This window comes from Cajanus cajan, chromosome 10, assembly GCF_000230855.2.
Source record: "Cajanus cajan strain Asha chromosome 10, NIPB_CcT2T_4, whole genome shotgun sequence".
Taxonomy (NCBI): Eukaryota; Viridiplantae; Streptophyta; class Magnoliopsida; order Fabales; family Fabaceae; genus Cajanus; species Cajanus cajan.
In genome coordinates, this window is record NC_138526.1 from 41,216,337 (window position 1) to 41,235,275 (window position 18,939).

General features: G+C 33.6%; 1 protein-coding gene across 20 annotated transcripts; it reads left to right on the forward strand.

The window, feature by feature from the left end:
* The first annotated feature begins 11,460 nt into the window (after positions 1 to 11,460).
* LOC109815107 (uncharacterized) lies at positions 11,461 to 16,469 on the forward strand. Of its 20 annotated transcripts, none has more exons than XR_014430062.1 (11): positions 11,461 to 11,856; positions 11,941 to 12,217; positions 12,345 to 12,996; positions 13,133 to 13,225; positions 13,371 to 13,439; positions 13,537 to 13,652; positions 14,028 to 14,141; positions 14,261 to 14,317; positions 14,456 to 14,509; positions 14,902 to 14,966; positions 15,996 to 16,469. XR_014430062.1 is itself a non-coding variant. In XM_083065284.1 (10 exons), exons 4-9 carry the CDS (start codon positions 13,139 to 13,141, stop codon positions 14,463 to 14,465), a joined length of 453 nt encoding a protein of 150 aa, XP_082921410.1. In that variant the 5' UTR covers positions 11,462 to 11,856; positions 11,941 to 12,217; positions 12,345 to 12,996; positions 13,133 to 13,138; the 3' UTR covers positions 14,466 to 14,509; positions 15,996 to 16,469. The 20 variants fall into 20 exon arrangements, 1 of the variants encoding a protein (XP_082921410.1); XR_014430067.1 differs by lacking the exon at positions 14,902 to 14,966 and adding an exon at positions 13,845 to 13,945 and having other exon boundaries at positions 11,463 to 11,856; positions 13,375 to 13,439; positions 14,261 to 14,372; XR_014430068.1 differs by lacking the exon at positions 14,902 to 14,966 and adding an exon at positions 13,845 to 13,945 and having other exon boundaries at positions 11,463 to 11,856; positions 13,375 to 13,439; positions 13,587 to 13,652; positions 14,261 to 14,372.
* Positions 16,470 to 18,939: the final 2,470 nt, after the last annotated feature.

The following is an 18,939-nucleotide window of genomic DNA, read 5'->3' on the forward strand; positions in this document are numbered from 1 at the left end:
TTTGCTCAAGAATGTACTTTATATTTATTGTGTATTACGTATGTGGGGTAGAGAGTGTCACATTACATATTGGAGCGTGGAGGCATCTTTTTTAACCGGGAAAATGAGAGGACCCTTATATAGGGATGGCAATGGGGCCCCATGGGGGCGGGTATAATAGTAAACCCGTCCCCGCCTCGCTGGATGAAAATTGGCCCCACACCCATCTTATATCCGCGAGGGTATCCATTAAGCAGGTATCCATTAAGCAGGTATCCATGAATTTCTTGAATACCCATGGATATCCATGGATATTTATAAATTTTTTAAGAAATTAAAAAAATTATATTACAAATAATTTTAAGTTTATATTTAATGTCATTGAATTATTAAAAAAAATTCAATGTTAATTTTGAACTTGTATTTAACGTTAATTTTGTGGAAATAATAATAAAAATGCAAGATAATCAATAACTTAATATACATCAATCTCACAAGTAAGTGAAAGTCTCATATCACAAAGCTATAATAATTCAATCTCATAATTCTAAACGAAAGTAAACAACTTAAAATACATAAATCTTATTGGTCCTATCAAAGCTAGAAAATTAATCAAATTACATCCAACATAATTCTATAACATGCTTAACACATGTTGATAACTTAATCAACCCCACTTTTGTAAGAAAATAAGATGAGAGAGTATAGTTTTAGGGTTATGTGGTACAAGAAATTAAGATATTTAAGAAATATTATTAAACAGGTACCCGCGAGTATAAATATCATCATACCCGCCCCCGCCCCGTTTCTAAACGGGTAAAAAATTATCTGTCCCCATTATCCGCGGGTACCCAATTAGCTTATTCGTTTATTATTCGTAGCAGATTTTACCTACAAATACTTGCGGGTGTAGATATTTTTACCATCCTACCCTTATATATTGTGGTCTACTTACGAAAAGAGATTTTCAAATGTTAAAAAACATATAAAATCAGTTGTTAGATAAGCGATTCTTTTGTATTAACTACAAAATTGGTTATTCTAGTAACCGATTTTGTATATCATACACAAAAAATCGATTATTCAAGTATTTGTTTTTGTATATCATACACAAAAAACCGATTGAGGATAACTTAGACTAAATCGTAGTCTTAAATAGGCATGGTTTCGAGGTGGGTCGAAATGAACGTCCCTATTTTGTGTATGCTTTTCTAGAATATATAACTCAGCTAGAATTGCCTAGGGGGGCAAAAGTCCCTAAATTTTCAAAATTTGCTGGAGAATTGAATGAGTCCACTCTCGAACATATAACTAGATATTTAGTTGAATGTGGAGATTTAGCGAACAGTGAATATTTAAAAATGAAGTATTTTCCGAGTTTGCTAACTAAGCATGCTTTTACATGGTTCACAACATTGCCACCTAATTCAATAAACACTTGGGCTCAATTGGAAGGTAACTTTCATGAACATTTTTTCGAGGAGAAACCAAAGTCAGTATAGTCGATTTAATGAATGTTAAGAGACAAAACCAGGAAACGTTAGATGACTATCTGAATAGGTTCAGGCAGTTACAATCTCGATGTTATACTAATATACCTGAACATGAATTAGTCAAGATTGCTGCAATAGAGTTAGATTTCTCAATATGTAAAAAATTAGTAAATGAACAACTAAGAGATATGGCCCAATTAGCAGAGAAAGTAAGGAAGATCGAGCAAATTAAGTTAGAAAAAGAAAGATTAAGGAAGTTTGACAGATTTGTTCGAAAAGAAAAGGTAGCCTATTTAGAAAACACAAACACATAGATAGGTGATGATATTAATTATGAAGGTTCGAGTGAGGATTTTGAGGTTAATATTGTTGAATTACGTCTTGGTCCTACTTATCAATGTCAAATGTTAAAACCAGGAGATAATATCGAAGGGAGTTCGACTAAGAGATATAGTTTCGATGTGACTAAGGTAGATAAAATATTTGATATTTTATTAAAAGATAAGCAGATCGCACTCTCAGAAAACCACAAAATTCCCCATTCGAACAAAGAAAAGGAAAGAAATTTTGTAAGTATCATAATTTGTATGGTCATTGGACTAATAATTGTGTGCGTTTCAGGGATATGATCGAGAAGGCAATCACTGAAGGTCGTTTGGCCTTCGAGGAAAAGGACATGAAAGTGGACACTGATCCATTTGCAGCTCATACTGGGTATATAGAGCCCGTTTCGATGGGAATCAACATGGTCGAAGTAAGCATCGAAGAAGATGAGAATGTTAAGCCTATTTCTGATGAAAAACTCGAGGAACTGTTGGATGACTTTGCTAAAGAGGAAGAACCTATCTATCCGGAGGAGGGAGATAGTTTGGTCGAGTTCCTATCTAAGAAAAAGGATGCTGATAGGGAAGTCATGTTGTGCCCTCGATGCAGTGTTATTTTCGACAGAACCGCTGCTAAGGCTTCGAGGAATCGGAGGTCATGAAAAACTACAAAGCTGAAAAACTTCGACAGAAGGCTAAATCCAATATTGGGTCGAACACTGGACTGACAATAAGGCAGGTACATATGCCTCAGTATAATGCCCCTATGGGTAAGATGGAGATGCACAACTCATCAAAATTTGGCAATACCTTTGTGCCAAATGCTAACGTCCCAGTGAGAAAATGAATGCCCCACCAAGACAAATGGTTGGAATGGGTCGAGGAAAACAAGTCATGAATTATGCTGGGCTGTTGGTTTTTTTAGGCAAGCGCACCCAAGTCTCTGTAGTATGATTAAAAGGTTGTCGAACCTTAGGGACTTGTGAGATAAGCTATGATTTCTATTATACTAATTGATGCTTATGAATGTAAAACTTGGGTAATTACACATATTCAATTTTTGATATGGATGATTGATCAAACCTAAGTAACCAAAAGATAATTTAACTTGCGGAAAAACAGATATGAGAAACAGTTTGGGATTAAATTCATCAATCTCCCTCCTATGTATTCCTAATGATTCTATCAAATGATTCCATTACTCATTGCCATTGAGTTCTCTATTTTCATTCAAACCCAATCCCTTGGCATAAGAAATTCTGAGATATTTAACTCAATGAATGATTCCTCACTTCATTCAGTTCAATATCTCGCATTAAGAATCAGAACTTGTTGCAACTATTAATTTCAAGACCAACCCTGACTCTCAAAACTAATAGGTGATTTGTTTCAAGTCTAGATTCAGAAAATGTTTTCCAACCAAATTCTAAATCCAAGATCAAAGATAAATGATCAGTTTATCAAAGCATTAAAATCAGAATACAAATCACTGACATTGAGTAATAGATGAGATATATATATAAATCAAAGAGGAATACACAGGAGTTTGATGACTACATTAATCCCAAACCTAGAGCTTTAGCTCTCCATGGTACAAGAAATCACAAAACAACAAGATGAAAAGTAGAAGAAAGAGATCCTCTAAAGAATCGCGTCCCCACGAGCTCCAAAGTGCTCTGTTCCTGGTTTCTCTCTGTTCTTCTCTTCGTACAGATTGTGATCCCCCCTTTTCTCAATCCTCTGCCCTTTTATAAGTGCTAGAATTAAAACAGAATAGGCAGGAAAGAGAAGAATCCGCTCAACACCTTGAAACGGCTGAGCGGTTTGAAGAATTCTTCACCATGAATTAATCTGAAGGGCTGAGCCGTTCAAATCCGCTGAGCGCCTGAGAGATTCTTCATTGTTAATCAAGCACAAGGGGCTGGGCGCTTCATATCTGCTGAGCGCCTAGGAGGCAGAGAACACTCCTTCTTCCAGGGCCAAAACCGCTCAGCGCCTTAGAGTGGCTGAGCACCTCTCCTTTGCTGCATTTGTTGAGCTCTCTGGCTTGAAAGCGCTCAGCCGTTTCAAGGTGCTAAGCCGTTTACCTCCAGATTTCAAAAACTACAAAATAAGAGGAAAATCTGATCAAAAACTCATCACTCCATGTAATAATGTAAATTAAGAGCCCCTATTTGATTCTTAATGTATTTGCCAAAATTATATCAATATATATACAAAAAGTGTGCTAGATAAGTGTCTCAAATTTAAATTTCATCAAACTAATTAGACACTTATCATGGGCCTACATTCCAAGGAATTCCCGAAAAATTCTCGAATGTGTCTAGAGCTCCTGGCAAGTTCTCGAGCATGTCTGAAAGTTATGGGCGTGGCTTTCGACAACCTTTCAACAACCTGACAAAGACTCAGTGGAGGAGGCAGTAGAGAATGAAGAAGGCTACATTTGAAGGTTTTAGAGGAAATCATTTTTCGATCCCAGTGCTACAAAAGGGTGAATCATCTCAGAAATTCATGGAAGATGATGAGGATTTGATAACTAATTATTTCGAGAGTGGTTTCAATGATTCTCTGGAAGAAATTTGTGGGATAGTGTCAATTCTGCCTTCTGAGTATGTTGGGGCCATGGAGTCTGTTAATGAGCAAGAGGATATCCATCGAGAGGATTTTTTCGATGATCCTAACTACGAGTCAAAAATTGTGTGGGTTAACCAAATTTCTCGAGTTATTCCTAAGTTTAACTCAGTTGTGTTCGACTCCCCTACGGAAGACATGAAGGCTCATCTTAAGCCTTTACTGTTAGCTTTGTTGATTGAGGGCCATGAAGTAAACAAGGTATTGGTTGATGGAGGAGCAGCCATAAACATACTTCCGAGGACCATGCTGAAGAGATTTGGAAAAACACGGCTGATTTAAAGCCTCATAATATCCTGATCTCAGATTATGCCGAAAAGTCATCACAACCTGAGGGCATGATTTTGCTCGATGTGCAAATTGGAAGTGTAAAGAGAATAACCATGTTTATTGTGACTCCATCGAAGGCAAATTTCAATGTCTTGTTGGGACGTGAATGGATTCACAGGGTAGGAGCCGTACCTTCGACCGTTCATCAAAAGATCTTCTTTTGGAATGATGATGAAGGGTTAGAAGTGCTCAATGCTGATCAGAAAGAGTATGAGGTAGGTATGTATTTTGCGGATCAACAACTAACTGCATTTGCAAAAACCAAACCTTTCGATGCCCATAATGCTGGCATGATGGATGAAGAACAATGTATCAAAAAACTGTTTTGCTGGGATGTAAAGAGAGGATTTATGATTCGAGCCGAGAAAGAATCAGCTCAAGAGCAGGAATGAAACACCAAGACTTGTATTCGAGCTACCTAGCTCGAATTTCAGCCTATATGGCCGAACAGGTGGTCGAGAAGACCGTAGTTTGTGAAAGTGACAATACGGCCACCATGGCCGAGGAAAAAGAAAAACAAAAAAGAAAGGCTGATCGAACAGACCAAGAGGTCGAGAATTGGAAAGTGGATAAAAGGCAAAAGTTGGAAACAAAGCTAGATTGCATTTTTGACGATTCACCATTGGGATTCGAAAGAGCAACCAACGAGGAACACATGTTAGAATCTCAAGATCCACTCAAGGAAGTGAATTTGGGTACCGTCAAGAACAAAAAGATCACCTATATCAGCAAACTCTTGCAAGGAAATCTGAGGGAAGAAGTGATTCGAGTATTGCATGAATATAAAGATTGTTTTGCGTGGGATTACGATGAAATGCCTAGATTGGATCGAGGATTAGTGGAGCATAGATTACCTAAGATTCCCGGAAAAAAGCCAGTTAAACAAAATCCTCGAAGATTTGCTCTCGAAGTGATTGAAAAGATAAAAGAGGAAATCGAGAGGTTATTAAAAGCCAAGTTCATTAGGACTTCGAGATATGCTGAGTGGGTCTCGAATATTGTGCCAGTTATCAAGAAAAATAGAAAAATCAGGGTGTGCATTGACTTTTGAGATCTTAACACAACTACCCCCATGGATGAGTATCCAATGCCTATTGCTGAGACTATGATCGATGCTGCTGCAGGTAATGAAATTATGAGCTTGCTTGATGGTTATTCTGGATATAACCAAATTTATATTTCAGCCAATGATGTGTCAAAAACTGCTTTTCGATGTCCAAGAGCTTTAGGCGTGTACGAATGGGTGATGATGCCATTGGTTTAAAGAATGCAGGTGCCACGTATCAAAGGGCAATGAATTTGATATTCCATGATTTAATTGGTAAGTTTGTACAAGTGTATATCGATGATATAATTATTGGGTCGAAACTAAAACAGGAACACTTATGCCACCTAAAACTATCTTTTGAGAGAATGAGGAAACATGGTCTAAAAATGAATCCACTAAAATGTGCTTTTGGTGTTACAACAAGAGAGTTCTTAGGATTTATCATACACCAAAAGGGGATCGAAGTTGATAAGAACAAGACTAAGGCTATCATGGAGACAAGACCTCCATCGAACAAGAAAGAACTTCAATCTCTCTTAGGTAAAGTAAATTTTCTTAGAAGATTCATATCGAATTTATCTGGCAAAACTAAAGTGTTTTCTCCATTATTACGTTTGAAAAAGGAGGAGGAATTTCGATGGAAGAAGAGCACCAAAAAGCGTTCGAGGAAATCAAAACTTATTTGGCTCATCCTCCAGTAATTGCACCACCCTCTAAAGAAAGACAATTGAAGTTGTATATTTCAGCTAATGATTCGACCATTGCGGGCATGCTGGCGCAAGATTATGATAATGGCATCGAAAAAGTCATTTATTACTTAAGTCGACTGTTAGTGGGAGTTGAAAATATATATACTCCTTTAGAGAAATTGTGTTTAACTCTTTATTTTGCTTGTACAAAGTTGAAGTACTATCTTAGACCCTTTGATGTTTTAGTATTTTGTCGAAGTAATGTTATTAAGTACATGTTGTGTAAACCTGTCTTACATTCTCGAATTGACAAATGGGCGCTTGCATTAACTGAATATTCATTAACTTTCAAGCCTTTAAAATCTACAAAGGGAAAAGTAATTGCGGATTTTCTCGTGGATCATTCGAAAATAACTGAAGAAATCAATTACATAACAACCAAACCTTGAGAATTATTTTTCGATGGCTCGAAACATGACTTAGGCACTAGGATAGGTTTGTTAATCATTTCCCCTGAAGGGATTCCTACCAAATTATCACTAGAAACTAACAAAGGATACTCAAATAATGAAACTGAGTATCGAGCACTCATCACTGGACTCGAGATCCGTAAAAAGTTAGGGGCTAAGAATGTAGTAGTTCGAGGCAACTCTCAACTTGTCATTTTACAATTAACTCAGGAGTATAAATGTTCAAACGAGAAATTGATCCAATGCAAGACTCGAGCCATTCAGTTGTTAAATACCTTCGATGAGGTCGAATTAGAAAACATTTCTCGAAATGCAAACTCAATTGCAAATGAATTGGCTCAAATCGCATCAGGGTATAAAGTGAGTAAAGGATGTCTCGAATCTCTGATTCATACGGAGAATGAACTAATATGTCATCTAGAGAGTCTAAGTATTAGCTCATCGAGCCAGCAAGATTGGAGGAAAGAATTAGTCGAATACCTGCAAAATCCGAATTTGAAAGTCGAAAGAAAAATCAAACTCCAAGCCCTTAATTATGTCATGCTGAATAACAAATTATACAAGAGGGGTTTCGATGAAATTTTATTTAAATGCCTTGGGGATCATGAAAGTTATATAGCTATGGCAGAAGTACATGAAGGTATATGTGGAGCACATCAAGTAGGTGAAAAAATGAAGTGGACTTTGTCGAGGAAAGGGTACTATTGGCCATCCATGATTAAGGATTGTATCGAATTTGCAATGAGCTGTGAGGAATGTCAAAAACATGGACCAATACAAAGGGTACCAGCAAGTGAATTACATTCGATTATTAAACCTTGGCCATTTCGAGGTTGGGAAATTGATATAATAGGGCAAATTCATCCACCCTCCTCGAAAAATCATAAATATATATTAGTTGTCATAGACTATTTCACAAAAATGGGTTGAGGCAATTCCTTTTGAAGGAAGTCGAGAAAAAAGACATAATTGATTTTGTTGAAGACCATATTATAATAAGGTTTGGAATTCCTCAAACCATTACTACTAATCAAGACACAGTTTTTACGGGTCGAATGGTTGCTCAATATGCTCAATTGAGAGGAATTAAATTAGTAACCTCGACACCGTATTACGCACAAGAAAATGGACAAGTAGAAGCTGCTAATAAAATAGTTATCGGTTTAATTAAGAAACATATCTCGAGCAAGCCTCGAAGGTGGCACGAAACACTTGTCCAGGTTTTGGGGGCTTATAGAAATTCACCAAGAGATGCCACAAAAACTACCCCATATAAGTTGGTGTATGGGCATGAGGCCATTCTTCCTATAGACATTAATTTGTAATCAATTCACATACAGAAGCAGAATGATTTGCCTATCGAGAATTATTGGAATTTAATGTATGATGAGTTGGTATCTTTGGAGGAAGAAAGGTTAATGGCGTTGCAAAATCTTGTTCAACAAAAGGAAAGGGTCGAGAAAACATATAATAAGAGAGTCAAAGCGCAGAATTTTCGAGTTGGAGATTTGGTGTTAAAAGTAATTCTTCCCATGGATCAAAAATCTCGACACTTGGGCAAGTGGTCTTATAATTGGGAAGGACCCTTTATAATTAATCAAGTGTATTCGAAAAATGCATACGTGATCAAAGAAATAAATTCTAATGTAAGCAAAGTAATTAATGGTAAATAGTTAAAGTGCTTCCATAAAAGACCAGAGTTGTGGTGAAACAAATATAGAAAACAACAAGAAATTGACATGCTCTTAAATTTAATCAATATTACAAAACTTGGATTTAAAACTTCTATAAGCTTGATAACCATCATCCAAGTTCTGTCTTCGAGAAGCACATTGAGTCTCTAAGTGTTTCTTCTGCTCCAAGGTTTTTGCAAGTCTCGAAGAGATCACCTTGCCTTCCTCCTTGAGACTCTTTTGACGCTGAATGACCTCTTGAATTTGAGTTTTTAAAGCTTGTTTTTTCGAACGGAAGTTATTCAACTCATGCTGCAGAGCCTCAATAGACTTTTTGACATCTTCTTCCTGTTGCAATTTCTTCAAAGCAGGAATCATTTCTTCAGTTGATTTCCTGATGGAGAGCAACTCTTGTCGAAGATTCTCGAGCTTGGCACGGTCTCCCTCGCTCTCGACTTCAATTTGGGCCACTTCTTGAAATGCAATAGACCATTTAGATCGAAGATCCCAAGCAAGGGTGAATGGCTTGATAAATTCTTGAAGCTCGAGGTGAATCTCAAGAGGAAGGTCTGAGTAAGCCAGCAAATCATCCACCATCTGCTCGACTTCGATTTTAAATTCTGGAATGAGGAATGCTTGATCGAGGTCATCTACATAGGCCTTCGACCTGAAAGATTCGAGTAGAGGCTGAAAAGTAGGAGTTGACTTAGAAACTAGTTCAGGAGCCTTCTCCGAGATACAAGGACCACTTGTCCAATTGTCAAGAACGTCAAAAATATTGTTGACTTCTTCATCTTCTTCATTGAAAAAACTAATTAAGTCCAAATCAGTTGAAGGGATCGAAGAAAGTGCTAGTACTGAAGATTCGACACCACCTTGGGTCGAAGGAGAAGGAGTAAAGGGCTTGGGAGAATCAGTGGAATCTGCATAGATAGAAAAGAGTAAGAAAAAGTTCCTTTCAACAATTGGTAGTGATTAATAAAAGAAGAAACATACCACAATCTGGGCCAATTGGAGGTTTAAGCTCGAAAGAAGGAGCTTCATCTTGAGAGGATTGGTGAAGAGTTTCTGTGTTCACCAAAGGTTCCGACGAAGGAACCTTCCCCTCATCACTTTGAGGAGGAATCTCTATTGAAGCCACCTCGACAATGTTCAATTGAGGAGTGGCCAACTGCAAAAAATGGTGAAGTTAGAAGAAGGAAAAAGTATAAAAAAGTAAAGATCGAAAAAAATCGAATCTGCTGTGATGCCCTAGTAAGAGGGGGAATATCCCTAAAGATTTCCCGAGAAGAATCGAGTTGGATTATCTCGACATCTTGTAATTAAAGAAAAATTTTAGAAGAAGAATTGAAGCAATATGTAAGCGAAAAGCTAAGCTAGAAATTTAATACTTTGGGAATGGATTTCATAGCATCCTTGAGAAGTTTCTCAACAGGAGGCTTTTGAGTCTTATTGGGAAGAGGAATCAGTAACTTCCCCTTCCCTTTGTCTGGCTTTTTTGTGGTCGAAACCTGAAGAAGCAAGAAAGTAAGAAAAAGAAAAATATAAAAGAATAAATATAAATCACTCACAGTCTTGGTACTGGTCGAGTCATCTTTTTGCTTCTTCGTGGTCTCAAGACTCTGGAAATAGAAAAACACTTAGAAAAGGTACTATTGTTACGTTAATCGAAAGAATTAAGTTGAAAGGAAAAAATTATACCTTAGAACGTAAGGAGGCTTTATCAGAAGCAGTTTTTCTTTTTCGAGTCTTCAATGAAGACCCCTTATCATCATCCTCATCACTTTCCCAGTTGGGAGTCTCTTCAACATGTTGAGGAACACACTGAGGAATAGCAACTACATAACATAAGGCCAAAGATGAGATAAGTACAAAATGGAATTCGACAATTTTATTTTTTTAGGTAAAGACATTTACCAAGAGGAGGATTGGTATTATCGACCCAAGACAATGGCCACCATCTCCTTCGAGGAAAATCGTACACGGAACATCTCGCATAAGTAACTTGATCCTTTACAGGAATCTCTTTGCGCTCAAGGTAAAATGGGTCAAGTGTCTTCACCCAAGGAGGGCGAGATAAATGTTTAACTAAATCAAAACGAGCATTTGGAAGAGAAGGAATGTTTTTAGGACAAAATTTTTCAAAATCAGTTTTTCCTCGAGGAATAATCACCTTTTTTCGAGCGGATGTTCCTTTGTACCATTTTCGATAAAGAGACAGATGCATCAAAGATGGTTCGACCAATATTGTCAGGTCGATAACAAACTTTAAAAAATTGCTCGAATTGATAAATAATGGTTTTGTTCTTGTAAGTACCTGATTGTTTCGGGCCCTACGAAGAAAGAGGAGAGTTAATCAGCTTCTTCAAAAATTCATCAAAGTTGAGAATTTTATCAACATAGTATTCACACCACCATCGAAGAAAACACTTCGAGACTAAGAAAGAAGGGGAAAAAGTGAAAGGTGTGAGTCTAAATTGTTTCTCAGGACGTAAAATAAAATTCAAAACTTCCTTATAATTTCCTTTCTCGACACAAATATCAGCGTCAATACTTTCTTTTCGTCGAAGAGGAAGGGACTTCATCTGGCAAAGACCAAATTGTTGAGAAAAAATCTGGAGTTGGTAAGGGTAGATCTTAACATCTTTTTGTCTCATTCCGGAGATTATTACATCCACTACTAAAAAAATACTATTTTACATCGGTTAACATAAAACCGATGTAAAAATAAAATAAGGTGGTATTTTTGTAAATAAGCGTAAAAGGTCAGTAGATTTACATCAGTTACACGTAAAAACGATGTAATGTATGATGTTTTACATCGGTTATCCGATGACCGATGTAGTGTCTCGGGATCAAATCGTGCGCAACTAAACCCTTTGTACATTGTCACAAATCCCTAATCCTGTTCTCCCCCTTCTACCTAATCGTTCTCTCACATGCAACCAAACCCAAACCCAAGAGGTGATGTAATGGGATAGTGAAAGTGGGTAGCCACCTTCTACACGGCGTCGACCTACAACACTGTGAGGAAGCCGTTCTGCTTGACGATCGCCTCTACAAAGACGAGGTTGTTGGTCTTGATGACCTCCGTGCAGATGTTATGGACAAGGCGGATCCCATTCTCTTCAGAGTCTACGATGATGATCGCTCGTGTTGACTTGGAGGGTTTGAGGCGCTTGTAAGGTCAGGCTATTGCAGCTTCGACATTAACTCGATGGTGGGTTATTTTTATATATAAGTATGTTTGTGCATTATTTTCATACCAACTATTTTTCCCTCTTCTTATTCTCTGGTTTTACAGAATCAAAGCCTACCATTAAAGTGAAATCCCGTGAGACAAAGTAAAATATAAATTTTTATTTGTAAAGAAAAGAAGCACACCATTGTTAGTTTGAGAAACATAGCAACAGAGTTCAATGGGGAAGAGAATGTTTCATGGGGTGGCGTTGATGCTGTTGTTTTTGTGGGTTTGTGGTGTCACTACCTTTGTGACTTATGACCACAGAGCCATTATAGTTGATGGCAAGAGAAGAATTTTGATCTCTGGCTCCATTCACTACCCAAGAAGCACACCCCAAGTACTCACTCCACTCCAAATTTCCATCATGCTGCATCAAATTTTGATTTTTTTTATTCACTTTTTTGTTGCATTTGTTTTGGTTTTTCATCCATGCATGCATCATAAATCATGTTTGTTTACTGCAGATGTGGCCAGACCTTATTCAAAAGGCCAAAGATGGAGGCCTTGATGTTATTCAGACTTATGTGTTCTAGAATGGACATAAACCTTATCCTGGAAAAGTAATGCAAATACATTTCAATAATTTTTATTTTTATTGGCTTTTCTAGCTAGTCTCGTGTATCCTAATAAACCATGGTTCTAATTCTTGTCGGGAGATGTTTAGTTTAATGTATGGTCGGAATAGTTATGCCCTTTTAAGGACCATGCTTGTGAAAAAAAGAATATGTCTAATCTTTGTTTTTTTGTTTACAAATAAAAAGTTTAAAGTGAAAATTTCTCATTGAGTTTTTATGTAATGTTGAAAATTTTCAATACTATTTTGAAGATAGGTATGACTTGGTTAAGTTCGTGAAGCTGGTGCAGCAAGCAGGCCTTTATGTTCATCTCTGTATTGGTCCCTTCATATGTGCTGAATGGAACTTTGGGCAATGATTTTAACGATGTAAATGTACACCTTCTCTAGGGAAGGGGAAAATTCTTTGGTATCAAAAGGAAAATAATGATTCTTAGGGATCTCTCAAAGGTCACATGATCTATTTTATGTTCAGGGGATTTCCTGTTTGGCTCAAGTATGTTCCAAACATTGCTTTCTGAACTGACAACGAGCCTTTCAAGGTTGGAGTTTTCATTTTGGACCCGCACTAATTCTAATTATTTTGCATAATATTATGGGTTGATTAAAACTAGTTTAATGAATTGTTGAATTGAATCATATAATCAACCATACAAAAATTTGTCACGATGTGTGTAGGCGGAAATGCAAAATTTCACAACTAAGATTGTTAACTTGATGAAAGCAGAGAGGTTGTTTCAATCCCAGGGTGGTCCAATAATTATATCACAGGTAAATTCAAGAGTGCATAACTTATTCATATTATTGATTTTTTTCACTCTTCATATTTCTTTACTATAAAGTTTATTTAGCCAATTAGAATAACGATGATGCTTAATTTAGTCTCTTTATTTTAATAATACATTTTAATTGATAGAAAGAGAACGAGTATGGACCAGATGAACGTCAATTTGGTGCACCTGGAAAAATTGATATTAAAGTGAAGGTTATAGAGATTAACTACTCTCATATATATGAATTTATTTGTATATTTACCATTTCGTATTTTCTTCAAAATTGTTGACTGTGAAATCGTTCTGTAGTTTTCTGATGATTTTGCAATTTTGCTCTTTCATTATGATGGTCGGACTAGTGAATGGGATCAATTTGAGTGGTCAAGGAATGCAATCCATATTAGTGCAAGGAAACAAGCAAAATGGTATAATTTTTTCCTATCATTTTTTTACATTTAACTTGTGGAAGTCGTCAGGATTGAGCATGGGAAGCCTATTTGTTTGTGATCATATTTAACTTTGGGGTTCTTAAAAGACCTTATCGTTATTGAGAGTGGTGATCTTTTTGCCTTACTCCTTTACTTTTATACAATTTTCTCATACTTGGTGTTGTGCAGGTGGTATGCTAAAATATTTTTGCACCCTGATATAGTTTCAGCCTATGAATATATTTTTATTTGGGACGAAGATCTTGGAATAGAACACTTAATGGAAACAAGTATTATTTTTGTCTGTCTAGCTTGCTCATATTTGACACTGCAACTTTTAGTTTGATTAATTAACTCTATTCTATTCACCAGGTATATTAATTTAGTGAAAAAACATGGTTTGGAGATCTCTCAACCTGGTCTTGAGCCCAATAATGGATTGACATGGGAGATGACAAAAAGGAGGGGTGACAAAGAAGTTCACATGTATTCCTTTGCCCTTGCTTTCTTTCTAACTTTAGTCATTGATGTAATAAGGTGCTTTTTTTTATCATGTCTTCACGTGTTCCTAGTATTAACACATTTTTGTATGTGTTGGAAAATAGGATTACAGAAGAGAAACCAGGCTGGTGTAGCGATCCACATTTGCCTCCTTGTGCTGCGTATGCTCTCTATTCCTTTGTTCAAAGTTGAATTGTTGTATTGCATATGATTCAGGTATATTTTATATTCCTTATTTTTCTCTTGCATGATATATAATCGTAATTACACTGATTTACTTTTCAAATGTCTACCTGTAGAATGATCTAGTACATGGATGAGGATTGGACTTTGCTTTCAGAAGATGTGTAGAGGTCAGTAAATTCTGTTTATTTTTTCCTAATGTTGTGAGCTTGAACTTTGAATCCTTTTTGTTAGCCTTATTGATAGGTGGGTATGCTTTAGTTGGTCATACGTGCCTTCAGGTGCCAAGCTCATAAGAAGCTATATGATTATGAATATAATAAAATGATCTAATTAAAGCTTAAGTTTTTTGTTTTTTATTTTTGCCTTTTGAACTTATCCAGCACCATATCCTGGTTTGGTAAGCATGTGGTGTGTGTGTGTTTCTGTTCATATTATTGAATTATAGCTTGCGCTTTTGTTTACTGGTTGTTTTGGTTTAAGTACTCCACAAGTAAAAACTTGTAAAAATGGTTAATTTTATTTTATATAATTAATTATTAATATAAACCTTTCCTTGCAGGTGGTAGCCATCAGTTTGTAACCATTAAAAACTTTCCACGGAAAGAAAATAACTTACAAGAAAAGGTTAAACAACTTTTGTTTTCATTTTATTGTTAAGTCACCTTTATCCAACTCTTTTGTTTTTTAAAAAATTTCAGAAACACCTAAACCATACTATAGAGCCATATCAATGAATTTATTTTTGACTACCTTTCTTCATTTTTCATTTAGTTAATAATCCATTAATATTTTTCTTCACAATAAATTAAAAATTTTGTTTAGCAATGTTTATGTTGATGTGAACAGGTAGGTATAAATAAATTCCTTTTACTATTTATTTACCCTTGCACTGCCATCATGAACAAGTACAGAGCAACTTGTAAGAATGTTACATGCTTTAACAACAATATTTTATGTTATATTATATGCTTTCATACCTAGCTGTGAGAATGTTCTTCTGAGGTTATGATTAAACTTGGATTTAGTTTCTTTAATGTGAGGGACACCCTTTAAAGGATAAAATGTAAAGTTATCACCATTGATTAAAAACAATCAATAAAATAGAACAGTTTTGTGATTTATTACCCAAGTACATGTATTTTATAACAATTTAGTTAAGAGATTTTCAATGGTGACTAATACCCGGTTACAGAATTAACAGAGTAAAGAGATTTTGATTGCTTCAATTAGTGAGAAATCAAATATGCTTGGTATTTGTCTAGTTTAACATGCACAAATTCATGCAGAAATAGTAAAATGCTTCTTACAAGAGTAAAAGTGCATCATTGAATGAAAGGTTAAACAATTGTGGATCATTGAACAAGAAAAAAAATGAAAACCAATCACATGAGTTCTCAAGTTAAGCAAAAAAACCAGCAGAGCATAGAATATGTGCCCTCTTGCATCTTGAATTTCACCCTTAATTTCATTCTTATGCTTTCTGGAGGATATAAATCGAAGAATATAATTCAATTCCTTGATTTCTTAGTTATAAGTGAGATTTATTTTTGTTGTTGTTTTTGTTAAATTCGTGGTCTAATTTTATGGACAAACATTGGTATGTGTTAAGAGTTGTGTGATTGATACCTTTACTACTATGTTTTTGGGTTACAGATAACACTTTATATGGAGGTGCATACTATGGCTCTCACGTGTTGCAGTACGGTGATGTAGGGTTCGACAATGATATTCTCTTCCTATATATGGCTACATCTTATTTCGTATTGTTATTGAAACTTGAGAGATTCACTACAAGAAAATGACGATTTTGCGACGGTTATATGGCCTACATTGCGACGGTTAGAACTGCCACAAAGATAACATTGCGACGGTTTGGGAACCGTTGCAGAATTGTCCGTCACCAGGCAATTTTGCGATGGTTATCAGAACCGTTGCACAAACCGTCGCAAACTTGGAATTGCGACCCTTTCATCAACTGTCGCACCAACTGCCTCTATATTAACATTGCGACCCTTTCATCAACTGTCGCACCAACTGTCTCTAAATTAATATTACGATTCTGTTTTTACCCGTCGAAAATTATAATTTTTTTTAATTTTAATAAATTTATTAATGTAACAATCTTCATATTTGGCTTCTCAAGAGTTCTATTTCACAATATTTCACTATTTAGCGTGTTTTATCCTTACTTGTGCAATTTCTGGGAAACTTCCCAGAAGGTCACCCATCCCTGTACTACTCCAGGTCAAGCACGCTTAACTGTGAAGTTCTGATGAGTAGGCTACCGAAATGTATATTTATGTTGTCAGTATAACTTGTACAAATTAATTAATTTAAAGTTATCCTCAAATATACAATCTCATATTTGTACTATAATAATAATATATAATAATTTTATATTATGAATAATAATAATAATAATAATAATAATATATTTAGTTATTCTTTATTTATATGTACTTACTTTTATAATTAACTTCTACTTATTTCTATTTAAAATTATAATTTAAATTATTTAATTTTATAATTTATAATGATAATATAATTTATAAAATTATAAATATTTATTTATTACATACTTATAAATTTAATTTTAATATTTTAAATAATTATTAATTAATTTAATATATTTATTTACCTTAAATCAAACATATAAAATTTAAAAAAATATATTTATCCTTGTTTTATTTTCTAGTTATCAACTATTAATAAAATACTAACTTAAAATCTTATCTAATTATATATAATATTCTCATATCAAATTTAAAAGCAGATATTAGTTATACAAAAATATTAAGATCATATAGTAAATTGTCAATAAGATTTTAGTTAAATAATTTAAAATAATTAATGTTTCAATTATATTGTTAATTAGAAAATAATTTATTCCAAAACTAATTAATTTTTTTATATTAATTATTAGTAAAATTTAATAACTTTTAAATTAACAATTAATTGGATCGATGAAATTCAACACACACCATGAGTTATTGAGCGGAATAACTTTACCAAGAGTTATTTTGTAAGTTATCTTAAATCAAACATATAATATTCAAAAAATGTATTTATCCTTGTTTTATTTTTTAATTATCAACCATTAATAAAATACTAACTTAAAATCTTATCTAATTATATCATAATATTTTCATATCAAATTTAAAACCAATTTTTACATTTTCGACAAATATAAATTTTTCTGAAATATTCCATCAATAATATAGTTTTTCCTACAAAAATTCTCATCGAAAATATAAATTTTTCGACAGATTGAATTTAATTTTATAAGAAATCATCTTCGATTAATATAACATTTTGTATATATGATTTAAGAGTAAAAGATTTTCAATTTAACGGTTGAATTTACAAATTCACATTTAATATAAAGTTATTGAGCGGTGTAACACTTAGTAAAATTTACACCGATGTAATTATAACCCCCCTCATATATATATATATACATATATATATATATATATATTAAATGTGACTTTTACTAAGTATTACACCGCTCAATAACTTTATATTAAATGTAAATTTGGTAAATCCAATTGTTAGATTGAAAGTTCATATCTCTCATAGATTATATATACAAAACTTTATATTAATCCAAGATGATTTGATACTTCATTTTTATAAAACAAAATTGATGTAATATATTCATTTCAAAATACACTAAAATATAAACACTTTGATTACCTTCCAGTTGTTCAATTTTAACAAAATTTGATATACACTTATAAAGTGATATGAACTTTCAATTTAACGGTTGGATTTACAAAATAATTCACATTTAATATAAAGTTATTGAGCGTCATAATACTTAGTGAAAGTTACACCGGTATAATTATAACCCCCTATATTATATATATATATATATATATATATATATATATATATATATATAGGGACGGATGCACGTTTGGAATAGTGGGGCACTTGCTCCCACTACTATTTGACATATACATAATTTTTTATCTAAAAAGTAATATATTTTAAAAAATAAAAATTATATTCTAATAAAATAAAATATAGATTATGAAAAAAAATATTTATTTATTTGATATCTGTCAAATTTTTGAAAGAAATTAATTCTCATGTGATAAAAAAAAATTCTTAAATAATGAATTAATTTTTAAAAAAGTTTAATTATAATATATATATATATTGATATATATATATATATATATATGTCTTAATACTCACATATATAATGTAATATATTAAAATAAATAATTTTTTGATAAAATAAAATTTGTCCATGCATGTTTATCTTTTTTGTTTTTTATTTATTGTATACGTTGATTGGAAAAATCAAAATAGTAAAATTGTATATATTAATTAAAAAAATCAAAATAAGAAAAATATGAAGATTTATGTTCCATTTAGAATTTTTATTATAAGATATATTTTAAAATAAATTATCATTTTAAAATATATATTAGATATTAAAAACATATTTATATAATAAATAAATTAAACTGGATTTTTATAAAATTTAACATATTTATTTTTATATTTTTAATAGTATTATAAAGATGGAATTTAAAATAAAATTTATAAAATTTAATATTGTAAATTATTCAATAATATGTGATCT

Bases quoted from the DNA above. Each gene is read 5' to 3' on its own strand.
- LOC109815107 (XM_083065284.1), top strand. From the start codon at position 13,139: ATGCAAAATTTCACAACTAAGATTGTTAACTTGATGAAAGCAGAGAGG. The intron at 13,440-13,536 runs GTTATAGAGATT...ATCGTTCTGTAG, and splicing joins AAATTGATATTAAAGTGAAG to TTTTCTGATGATTTTGCAAT. The intron at 14,142-14,260 runs GTATTCCTTTGC...GTTGGAAAATAG, and splicing joins GGTGACAAAGAAGTTCACAT to GATTACAGAAGAGAAACCAG.